The 12,084-nt window shown below is 52.4% G+C and overlaps 1 protein-coding gene across 3 annotated transcripts in view; it reads right to left on the bottom strand.

Moving 5' to 3' along the window:
- Positions 1–719: 719 nt before the first annotated feature.
- Positions 720–12,084, bottom strand: part of GPT2 (glutamic--pyruvic transaminase 2) — a 33,199-nt gene continuing 21,834 nt past the window's right edge. For 2 of the 3 annotated variants that reach the window (XM_032613866.1, XM_032613865.1), the window contains exons 8-12: positions 10,480–10,616; positions 5,752–5,926; positions 3,890–4,045; positions 2,533–2,645; positions 720–1,270 (exon numbers count right to left, since the gene is read on the bottom strand). In XM_032613866.1, the coding sequence (XP_032469757.1) occupies positions 1,180–1,270; positions 2,533–2,645; positions 3,890–4,045; positions 5,752–5,926; positions 10,480–10,616 (672 nt within the window). In that variant the 3' untranslated portion in view covers positions 720–1,179. Of the gene's footprint in view, positions 1,271–2,532; positions 2,646–3,875; positions 4,046–5,751; positions 5,927–10,479; positions 10,617–12,084 lie in introns of all 3 variants that reach the window. The other variant, XR_004347012.1, reaches the window with a different exon arrangement.

Here is a 12,084-nt window from a genome sequence, read left to right as displayed (position 1 = left end):
CAAAACACTTTGCATATAAGGTAAAATACTTCTATTAACTTTGAATCGGATCACATGTACACAGCAGCCACGCTACCAGGCACTTTGACCAATTAAGAGCTAGGAAATGGACCAAATTCCGCTTGAAACAACTCAATAAACACTATGGGAAGGGGGTGTGGTTTACCTGTCTTCATGTCCTTAAGGATACCCCTCCCTCACTAGGACATTTTCAGTGTTTCCTTGCCCTACTATCACCTAAAGGCTCACTCAAGCCCTTGGATGAGACTGCTTGTTTGTTGGGTAACAGTGGGATGGATCCACACACCACCAGGTAGAATCCCTCTACGTGACTGGGATATTGCTGGGCTGAACCCTGTGCCCCTGGAGTCCAGGGAGATCCCTGGACGGGCGTCCCAGCCTAAGCCTGCCCAAGAGAACCCTTCACCCAAAGCCCTCGTGTGTGCAGAGTCCTCACTACCTGCTGTGTGCTCCCACGTGGAGGCCCGGTTCAAATTGGAGCCTGGCTCACACCCACTCCTCCCCTGCAGGACCCTCTGACCTTGGCCATAGTCCCCGGTGCCCGCCACCACCTAGTCTGGCATGCGGTCCAGCCCCATGCGCTGCTGCCCTTACCATTCTTGTCTGAGAGCAGGCTGTCTGCCTCCAGGTCAGAAGGGCGGGCCGTCTCGGAGCCTCCAATGGACTCTAGGCTCTCCTGTTTGAAGGACTAGATTTTTATACCGCTAAAGGTTTTATTTCACAGATCATGGTGGTGAGTTTGCGATTTCCAGTCCTCACCATGGTTAAGTTATACATTTCCCGACACCTTGTTTCTCCAGATCTGAAACAGCTCACCCAACACACCCTGGTTGTTTCAACCCCAAAAGACTTTTCCAAAAGCAACAACAACAGATTCAGAGAACACCACCACATACGCTGAGCAAGTCCCCTCTACTTTGGTTGCATCAAAAAACAGGGCTTCTGAGACAACCCCAATTCACATTTGCTCAGAAGAGAGGTGCTCCCAACATCAAGGCACAAAGAGAGAAGTCTCCTGGGGCAAAATGACGATGAAAGCGACCAGTAGCCTTCATAAGGCCTGAGGCGGAGTCGCTGGGGGGGCGAATCCAGTCTGGGCTGGGTGGGCATCAGGAGGAAGGCTGAGGGCCAGGTCTCCCTCTGGGGCCTGAGGAGTCCTCACGCGTACTTCTCCAGGAACTTTATGTGAAAGTCCTTCACCTTCTGTAGAACCGTCTTTAGCTTCTCCACCGGAGGAAGAATGGTCATTCTGTCAGGAAAGAGAACAGCGTCAGTCGGAGACAAGTGGCTCTGGAAAAGGGGAGAGAAGTGAACCTGGCAGGTCACTCCTCCACCTGCAGCTGCAGAGACCAGGTGGTGCGGGCAAGTTGTGTGGGGAGGGACAGGCCTGTCTTGTCCACTGCGATGGCTCCAGGCCCTGGACAGCACCTGGCACTTGTTGAGTTGAACCACTTTCTCCCACCATTCACACATTTTTTTACCCAACTCGTATATGTGAACAAAAGCAATAAGCTGGTGGCAGCATCTCAGCTCACTAACACATCCACCCATAATCACAGAAGGTCTGCCCAACACTCTGACAGGTGCATAGAACTTTCTCGAGCGCATGACTCTTGGTATTTCCTATGGCTACAGAGCGAGACTCCATTCCTGCTAGACAGGCCTTTTCCATCTCCACCATCTGTCTCACATTGAGAACCTCCAGTCATAACTTTCCTCCACAGGAAGTCCCACATTGCCATGGTAACTAACTCCTCCCTCCAATACTGTCAGCCTGCTTCCCAGCCTTAAGGGCAGCCCTCGAGAAGTAACCACTTCTTGAATGAGCTGTGAATTGCCAAGGTGAACCCAACAAGGGTGGAAAGGCCATCCACACCACCCACACATGTTTGTCCACTGCGGGGGGCGGGCCCTACCCACGACCTTCACTGCCTCAAGACTTAGCCTCAGGTGCTAAGCCCATGACATTTCTTTTTTTAGCATCTGCTGCAGGAAACATCTGAGAGTGCCGTGCATGGAGAGGGTGCTGTTTGGAACAGAACTGGCCTCAGCGGAAGACCAGGCTGAGCTGCTCCGGCTCGCCCAGCAGAGTCACATGCCTGTGAAAGGAGGCACAGCAATTTCACCATGTCTCAGAGGCAACATCTCAGCAGGCTTTTGGTGCAATGGACAAGCTATTGAGCTCCTGGATGCTGTATGATACCATCACAGAGTTGAAAAGGGACAGGGGAAGGACAAGAAAACATAGCACGGGAACACTGCAGATGGCATATGATAGATGGGGGCAGTGGAGGGGAGACAGAGCAGTCAAGGAGATGACCTTGGCGTCGCCCAGAGTCTTCCTTAGTCCCTGGCACAGGGTCTCAGCTATCTCTGCAGCAGGACAGAATGGGAGTGGGATGGGGGGACAGGGGCTCCACATCCCAGTCTCTGTAGGTGCCTTGATGTTAAGAAGCCCAAGTTTCCCAAGACAAACCCGGGACCAGCCCGCTGGTGCAGAGGAAGTGGTACCTGAAGTGGTAGGTGCCTTCCCTCTGCCCAAAGCCACTGCCGGGCACAACACAGATGCCCGTCTCCTCCAGGAGCTTCATGCAGTAGAACATGTCGGGGGCCATCTTATGGGCCTGTGGGAGTGGGACAGAACTTAGGATTCATTCCTGGTTTCGCACTGTACAAACATTACAATCTCAAAGCCAAATACACTTGAGATGGCAGGTTCTTGCCCATGGCAGGGCCCTTCTGCCCTCCCCTCCTGTGAGAACCAAGGCAGGATGCTGGGTGCTGTAAGCAGCTGGGGCCAGGAACAAAGAACCCAAAGGCCACTGTGGGACAGCCATGGGCTGCGGGGCTTCTGCTCTCCAGTGGGGAGTGCCAGGCTGTTGCCTGTGTACCCTACCCCCACGGAGCAGCTCCACAAGCATTGGCCATGTTCTATACGCCAAGCCAGGGCCCTGAGGTCTCTGCCCAGGGGGCCTCAAGGAACAAGCCTCTCAGGGGCCCTACTGTTGGTGCTTCTCACACTTCGGTTTGCACAACCAGGCCACCTGTTAAATAGGTTCTCAGGCTCCAACGCCAGAAATTCTGATTCAATCGGCTGAGGGGTGGGGCCAGATTTTGAATGTTTAGCAAGGTATCGAGGAGGTAAGCAGGTATAAGGACACTTTCAGAGATACGGCTCTGGCCCTTGATCCTCAAACCAGGGTCTGTGGCACCACCTGAGAGCTTACTAGAAACGCAGAATCTTGGGCCCCTCCAAAGATTTCTTGAACCAGTATCGGCATTTTTAACAGGACCCCAGGTGATCCATGTACACACTCAAGTTTGAGAAGCGCTGCTCTAGAGTACTGAGGCCAGGTGAAAGAGACTGCTCTTGATGCTTCCCCAGCATCTGTTCAGTTTTTTTTTTTTCGGTACGCGGGCCTCTCACTGTCGTGGCCTCTCCTGTTGCGGAGCACAGGCAACGGATGCGCAGGCTCAGCAGCCATGGCTCACGGGCCCAGCCGCTCCGCGGCACGTGGGATCTTCCCGGACCGGGGCACGAACCCGTGTTCCCTGAATCGGCAGGCGGACTCTCAACCACTGCGCCACCAGGGAAGCCCTCTGTCCAGTTTTAAATGCATCATATCACACGTGGGCACCTGCCTTCAGCACACCGCTCACCTGGGGCCGGCCTCACACCTGCCGCATCAACGCAGCATGCTGCAGGGCTGGGTCTCTGAGAGCCCGTCATCTTTACACACTAAGTACCATCTGACCAACGGATACACAAAGTTCAGAGCCTCTAGGGCCAACACTTTAGCTCCCCATGGCAAGAAGCAGTCCCATGTGAACCCAGTGAGAGAGCCAGCCCTGACCTGGCACCCCTGACCTGAGCTGCCTCCATGGCTTTGGCAGGGATGAAGATTCGAGGAAAGGCGTACATGGCCCCCTGCAAGGGGTTGCAGTGAATTCCTGGGACTTGGTTAAACAAGTCTTCTGTCAGCTTAGCTTTTCTGGCCAGATTACCCAAGACGGACTCTTTCTCCTGATGAGACAGAGAAAGCACAGGAGTTAGCATCTCTGGACATCATGGCTCAAGACCCTGGAAACTATCCCTTCAAACTGGGGCGTCAGGGCAGACTGGTGAAGGTGAGCTTGCGTGTGCATAAGCACAGCAAATGGGGGAGGTGGGCGAAACACATGTCCCTCTGCAGGAACTTCTTCCATAGACGCTCAGCCCATGAGGCTGCCATGAGCCCTGGGGCAGGAGCACACGGGCCACAGGTAGGTCCTAGGTAGCCTGTGTCATGGGTTCTACTCTTTTTTTGTGGTACGCGGGCCTCTCACTGTTGTGGCCTCTCCCGTTGCGGAGCACAGGCTCCGGACGCCCAGGCTCCACGGCATGTGGGATCTTCCCAGACCGGGGCACGAACCCGTGTCCCCTGCATCGGCAGGCGGACTCTCAACCACTGCGCCACCAGGGAAGCCCATGGGTTCTACTCTTGTACCAGGATGTCATTCCTGAAAATGAGAAAAACCAGTCCCTGCCCATTGGTCTGAATGAACTTGGGCCTGGATGGAACACCCTAGAACATGCTTCTAGGAGACAGCCCCACCACTTCATTTTGGGTAGTCACCCTTCCCCCAATCCATGTGGTGTGTTTGGGGCACGTGATCCAGGCAAAGCACATCAGTGACAGTCTCAGAGCTGGACATGTGTCCAAAAGCTGGAGCAAGCAGTCCAGCTCTTCTGCAAGTACTACTGGAATATGTGGGTGAAGAGCTGTGGCCTGCGGATGAGCGGATCAGCAAAACGTAGCATGTACACACAGTGGAATGTCACTCAGCCTTAAACAGGAGGCACAGTCCAACACATGCCACAACAGGGATAAACCCTGAGGACATCATGCTAATTGAAATAAAGTCACAAGAAGACGAACGCTGTATATGAGGTACCTAGAGTAGTCATATTCACAGAGAGTAGAATAGAGGTCACCAGGGGCTGGGGGGAGGGGGAAATGAGGAGTTATTGTTTAATGGGTACAGAGCTTCAGTCTGGCATGATGAAAAGTTCCTGGAGATGGACGGTGGTAATGGTTGCACAACAGTTTGAGTGTACTTCATGCATTAAACTGTTCAGTTAAAAATGATCAAAATGGTAAGTTGCATGTTCTGTGTATCTTACCACAATTTTTAAAAAAGGTTGTGAATCTAGAACAGCTGGGAACTGACTTCTTGGTTATATGACCAATAAATTCCATTTCTGTTTAAACTACTTAGAGTTGGGTTTTTCTCACTTGCAGTTAAAAAGGTTTGACTGTGTCACTTCAAGCTGCAAGGACAGCCTGCAGCTGTGTCTTAAGCCACAGGCAGGCCCGTGGCCTAGAATCAATGCCATGCTCATCCATCTCCCCCTTTTAGTTTAGTAACAGAATCATTCCCCTCCCACTCCCACCCAGGGTGTTCTCAGGACACAAGGCCATTCCCTCTGGGCGCCTGCCCATCCGTGGTCCTCACAGGCGAGAAAGAGGAAGGGGTGCACCCCGCCCCCCCCACATTCAACAGTCCTCCCACTTCAAATACAGCCCAGCTGCATCCTGAGACTTAACCTCATTGGGGTGAGTCAGGCGCCACGTGGAACCACAAGCACCCCCGGGAGGCCATCTAGACAGAGGCTGGCCATTGAGACAATACATGGTGAACACTGGCCGCAGCAGTGATGCAGACATGCCATGGGACAAGCTGACTCACCCTGCTGAACTGCTCGAAGGATTCCTCTCCTGGCACCGGGGGGTTCACAACGATGTCCATGGCAGCCTGCCCAGACACTGGTGGGCACAGACGCACCGAGAGCAGCTTTACCAGCTGGCCCTTGATCTCAGGGTGCAGGTTGATCACCTCCATGTAGCCTCCTCTGTAGCCACACCTAAAAGGTTGAAGACAGGGAGAGGACCCACCAGTCACAGAGAGACCTCTACTAAGTGCATCCAGCTGGCCAGAATCTTCTGTAAACATCCCCATGCCCAACACTGAGTTTCCAGGTGTGGCCGAGTTCTTGCCAGTGGAAAGTGAAAGGGAGTGATATGTGTAAATTCCGCATCACTTCTTTAAAAGCATGCTCTCTCCTTCCTCTCTCCCTTTCCCCACTTCCTGAGAAATGCACACGCCAGAGCAGCAGCCTCAGTGCCCCATGTTGAGAAAACAGAGCCAGCCCACCAGCCCACCTCTGAATGACCTCACGGGGCAGAGCCAGTCCTGGACTCCCCCTACCTTTGGGCTGTTATCACAGAGACACACTTCCATCTTGTTTGAGCCACTGTATTTTGGGGCCTTTTGGTTAGAGCAGCTTAGCCTGACTCTTAACTTATACGCTAGCCCTGCTCCAAAGGGGCAGGTGATTCAGGCTGGGCACCCCCTGCACAGGTTCGAGGGGTGGGCATGTGAGCAGTAGCCTGAGGATTTGGCTAGAACTTTCTGATGCCTGAAAACAAAGCCAACGCAAAGGAGAGCAAAGCAGGGAATTCCCTGGCGGTCCAGTGGTTAGGACTTGGCACTTCCACCGCCGAGGGCCAGGGTTCAATTCCTGGTAGGGGAACTAAGACCCCACAAGCCACGCAGTGTGGTCAAAAAAAAAAAAAAAGGAAAGCAGAGCTGAGAAAGAAAACAAGACAAGTCCAGAAAGCAGAAAGAGATCTGGTGACACTTTTAAGCCCCCTGATTAAACTTTACTCTTTGACTTTTTAAATTTTATTTATTTTTTATTTTTTTTTTGGCTGTGTTGGGTGTTTGTTGCTGTGTGCGGGCTTTCTCTAGCTGCGGTGAGCAGGGGCTACTCTTCGTTGCGGTGCACGGGCTTCTCATTGCGGTGGCTTCTCTTGTTGCGGAGCACGGGTTCTAGGTGCGCGGGCTTCAGTAGTTGTGGCTCACGAGCTCTAGAGCGCAGGCTCAGTAGTTGTGGCGCACGGGCTTAGTTGTTCTGCAGCATGTGGGATCTTCCCAGACCAGGGCTCAACCCCGTGTCCCCTGCACTGGCAGGTGGATTCTTAAACACTGCACCACCAGGGAAGTCCACTCCTTGACTTTTTTTTTTTTTGCGGTACGTGGGCCTCTCACTGCTGTGGCCTCTCCCGTTGCGGAGCACAGGCTCCAGATGCGCAGGCTCAGCGGCCATGGCTCACAGGCCCAGCTGCTGCGCAGCATGTGGGATCTTCCCGGACCGGGGCACGAACCCGTGTCCCATGCATCAGCAGGCGGACTCTCAACCACTGCGCCACCAGGGAAGCCCTCCTTGACTTTTTACTGATAAAGATTAAAAAAAATTTTTTTTAAGATTATTTATTTATTTTTGGCTCCGTCAGGTCTTAGTTGCGGCACGTGGGATATTCGTTGAGGCGTGTGGGATCTTTCATTGTGGCGCATGGGCTTCTCTCTAGTTGTGGCGTGTGGGTTTTCTCTCTAGTTGTGGCGCGTGGGCTCTGTAGTTTGTGGTACGTGGGCTCTAGTTGAGGCGCGCAAACTCAGTAGTTGTGGCGCGTGGGCTTAGTTGCCCCATGGCATGTGGGATCTTAGTTCCCTGGCTAGGAATCAAACCCACGTCCCCTGCATTGTAAGGTGGATTCTTTATTTTACTTTATTTTTTAATTTTATTTTTGGCTGTGTTGGGTCTTCATTGCTGCACGCGGGCTTTCTTTAGTTGCGGTGGGGGGGGCTACTCTTCACTGCAGTGTGTGGGCTTCTCATTGTGGTGGCTTCTCTTGCTGTGGAGCACAGGTTCTAGGTGTGTGGGCTTCAGTATTGTGGCTCGAGGTCTCTAGAGCACAGGCTCAGTAGTTGTGGCGTACAGGCTTAGTTGCTCCGCGGCATGTGGGATCTTCCCCGACCAGGGAATCGAACCCACGTTCCCTGCACTGGCATGTGGATTCTTAACCACTGTACCACCAGGCAAGTCCCTGTAAGGCAGATTCTTTACCACTGGACCACCAGGGAAGTGCCCTGATATGGATTTTTAAAAAAGCCTCTTTGATGTAGGCCAGTTCAACTTGAGTTTCTGTTACGTATTTCCAAAAGGATCCTGACTGATATACAGTCAAATCTCATGAAAATAAGCTGAGATCATACAGACAAAAACAAAACCAAAAACCTTTCAGAACGAAATTAGCTCCATCAGCCATACTTTCTGGACTGTGATTGCTAACATTCAGACTAAAAAGCACAGAAACGCAGGCACCAGCTCCTGCCTTCCTCTGTATGTGTACCACACCCACACAACCTCAGAGCACCTGATATGATGAGACACTCGATAAAACACTTTTGGGATCAGGCTGCAGAATGAACTGGCAGAGACAGATCCCCATGTGATCCCTCAACTCGCTTTTCCAATGCGGGAAGATAAATTCTGGCATCTCGGAAATGTTTCCTGTAACAAAGTTGAAAGAAGAAACTTTCTGCTTTATTCTCTGCTGATGAGCAGAATATCAAATTGGGCAAATCAGTCTGATCCTAGGTAATCAGGACCTGAGGGCAACAGGATACCACCTCAGGTTACCAACATAAAGGGTATTACCATTAAAACAGTCATCAGTAACACAGATGGAAAGATGGGTGGGTATGTGACAAACACACTTGAGTTTGAAAAATGAGTTAATGGAGAACGTATTTGTTTAGGAAAAGAGCTACACAACACATGAAAGCCTAGCAAGGAGACAGCATCACTACTGGGGTAGACCAGAAAGACCAGCATAGATCAACCCCTGCCCACATCAAATATAGCCAAGAACATTTGGGTGACCATCCCAAGGGGACAGCTCCCTTGACCTGGCTAAAATATTTCTTGAAGCTTCACAGTTACACTGGCCTCCAGACCCCCTCCTGACACCTGGCATAAAGCAGAACTCCCACAATGCTGGGGAATGAACGTCCTTAGCTGTAAATACACTGGCCTTTCCATCTCAGTCTAGTTTGTAGGTTCCTCCTCTCCTCCTCTAATTGCTGAGCAGGGAGGGCCTGGGCCCAGTCCTTGGACCTCTTCTCTATCTATACTCACCTCTGGTGAGACATCCAGGCTCAGAGATCTGTCTAACAACTCATACATTGACATCTCACAAACTTTAATCTCCAGCTGGATATCAGCCCTGAGCTGCAGACTCACACGTCCATCTCCATCTGGACATCCAATAGGCATCTGCAAATTCTACACATCCAAAACCAACTTCTAATTCTAACCCAAAACCTGCTTCACACACAGCAATCCTCATCTATTGATGGCAACTCTATCCTTCCTGCTGTTTGAACAAAAAACTTGGGAATCATCCTAGACTTCCCTCTCTCACACCCACCTTTTCCATCAAGCAACACCTGTCAACTCCACCTTCAAACATATCCAAGATCAAACATCTTCTCCCCACCTCTACCCTGGCCCACGATATCTCCCCTGGACCATAACAGCCTTCTGACTCGAATGCCCACTTCTGTCCCTACCCTCATCACACAGCAACCAGAGAATCTCGTAAAACATAAGTCAGGAGAAGTCACACCTCTGTGTAAACCCTCCAAGGGTTCCCATCTCACTCTGAGTAAAAGTAAAAAATAATCTAAGTAGCCCGGGTGATCTGGCCTCCTATGACTTTTTTTGGTCGCAACTTCTGCCACTTTCTCTCTCACTCCTTTCTATTCTCCTTGCCACTCCTCAAACAGCTGCTCCTTCCACCTCAGGGCCTTTGCACGTGCTGTTCCCTCTGTCTGGAATGCTCTTTCCTCAGACATCTGTGTAGCTCCCCACAACCCCTCCCTTGGGTCTTAACTCAAAAGCCAACTCCTCAGTGACCAGACCCCACCTCTCGGCCTTCCCATCTCTTCTCTAATTATTTTTGCCCACTTGACATGTGATATTCGTTTGTCTATTGCCTCTCTCTCCTCACTAAAGCATAACTCTGTGAGGCCAGGGATGGCTGTGGTTTGCTCACCGCTATAACCTCAGTGCCGAGATCAGTACTGGACTCATAGCAGGTGCTCAATAAATATTAGCTGAATGAATGAATACAGGATTGAAGCTGACTCTGGCCCCAGAGGTCACACAGTGCTAAGGAAGGGTGCATACAGAGCTCCTGCACACAGAGCTTGCCTTACTGGCCTGACAGCATTTGTCCACTCAACCTGCCCTCCCTGGCCCTTAGAGTTCAGTCAATGTCAGAGCAACAGTGACATGGCTGGCAGAAAACACTAGCGTTGGAAGCTGCTGTGAGGTCCTGTTTTCATTTTCATCACAGCCTTATTTTACACGAGCCCTTGCACAAGGTCTGTCCTCACACCACCATGCTCCCTTTGGGGAGGTGTGGTCTGTCTCCTCCTGCTTCTTAGATCAGCAGAGTCGGTGGATAAGGGCAGCTGTCTCTGTCCAGCAGACTGAGGTGGGGCAGAGCGGAGAAGCACAGGGACCAAGCAGGCCCAGGGGCAGCGGGAGGGAGGTGGGGGCCCACATACTCGCCCATGTAGCCCTTGGAGGTGGAGTGGAAGGAGGCGAGCTCCACGTTGCTGGAGTACTCGGGCCCCATCTCGTAAAGCACCTTCTTAAAGGAGTGAAATCTGCAGTCTGGAGAGTACACGTTGTCCTGGTACACCTGCAGGAGGGGACGGGATGGAGACAGTCATCGCAAGTCCCCCAGAAGCCTGAGCCACCTAGGCGGCGGCTGAGGGAGGGCACAGGTGCTCCAGGCCAAACTGCAGCCAGGCAGCCTGCCGTGAAGCCCAGCCTTGGACACCACTGCCAAGCCAGACATGCTTGAGGGAACCTTACAGAAGAGCAAGGAGGGAAGGCCTCGGGATGGATGCCCACTGGATTCTCCCACCCAGTCTCCAGATCTCCTTTCTGCCTCATGTGCCAGTGACGACATCAAGTACCCCACCTGCCCAAGCAGGTTTCCTCCCGGGGTGTGATGCTCACTTCCATCAATAAGATGAGTGGTGAAAGCAGTTCATGTACCTGTCCTGACCTCCGCACCTGAAGTGCTAACTGTGTACCCTCCACACGTCACGGCACTCACCCAGCTCTCTGTCCACCACTGCTGTCAGCGCCCACACTAGACCCAGCAGCGCCCACACTGGACCGAGCAGCCCCCACACTGGACCAAACAGCGCCCACACTGGACCCAGCAGCCCCCACACAGGACCAAACAGCACCCACACTGGAACCAGCAGCCCCCACACTGGAGCGAGCAGCGCCTCCCTGTCCCCACACAGTCTAGCGCGCCGCAGGCAAGCGTCCCATCTGCCCTTGGAGATGAGCTTCCCATACCCAGTTTGGACATCAGGGAAACCGAGGCTCTCTGGAGTGCTGTGGGTCAGCAGGAGGGTCAAGCCAGCTGCACCTTCAACAAGCCAGGCAGAGCTTCCTCCTCCCCCACCCCTCCCTTCCCAGACCCTGAGGGAAGAGGTTTGTGCACCAGGTCACTCTGCTGTACATTCTCTCCTATAGAAATGAACATTTTAGGTCCATCTGCTATTAATTACGGCAACAATTTGGTGGGTAAGCTCTGTGTGTGGGGCGGGGCGGTGCGGGTGCTGAGAAGCAAAGAAATGAAGCTTGTGTGTTAGAAGCTACGACTAACTAGAAATCATGCAGCAATGAAGAAATGAAAACAGGATATGACGGGTCTTTCATTTCTTTCCTTGCAGGAAAAGAATGGGCATGCCTTGTCTCCAGAACTGGGGTTCAAGAAGCAGCAGCTGTGGGGGGTTAATTAAGACTCCCCTCCTCACAGGACATAGCATCAGGCCCACCTAGCACCCACTTTCCCTGCTTGAGAAAGAGGCCCTGAATTTGCCTCAGTGAACACCCCCCCCACCCCGCTCTCTGCAGGTTTGGGGGCACAGGGCAGAGACACTGCCCCATGCCCAGGCCTGGTCAGTTTGCATATTGCAACCACGGGGCCACAGTAATTGGCTCAGCAATGGGTGTTTGACCCAAGCTGCACCAGTGAGGCTCAATTCTGAGACTTTTGCTGGAACCACCAGGAAGAAATGCTCTCTTTCTAGACTGGGAAGATAGCAGGCCCGTGTGTGAGGCCAAGGCAGCAGGATGGAATGAAA

Source organism: Phocoena sinus, chromosome 19 (assembly GCF_008692025.1).
Source record: "Phocoena sinus isolate mPhoSin1 chromosome 19, mPhoSin1.pri, whole genome shotgun sequence".
NCBI lineage: Eukaryota > Metazoa > Chordata > Mammalia > Artiodactyla > Phocoenidae > Phocoena > Phocoena sinus.
This window is presented reverse-complemented; position numbering and strand designations above follow the sequence as displayed.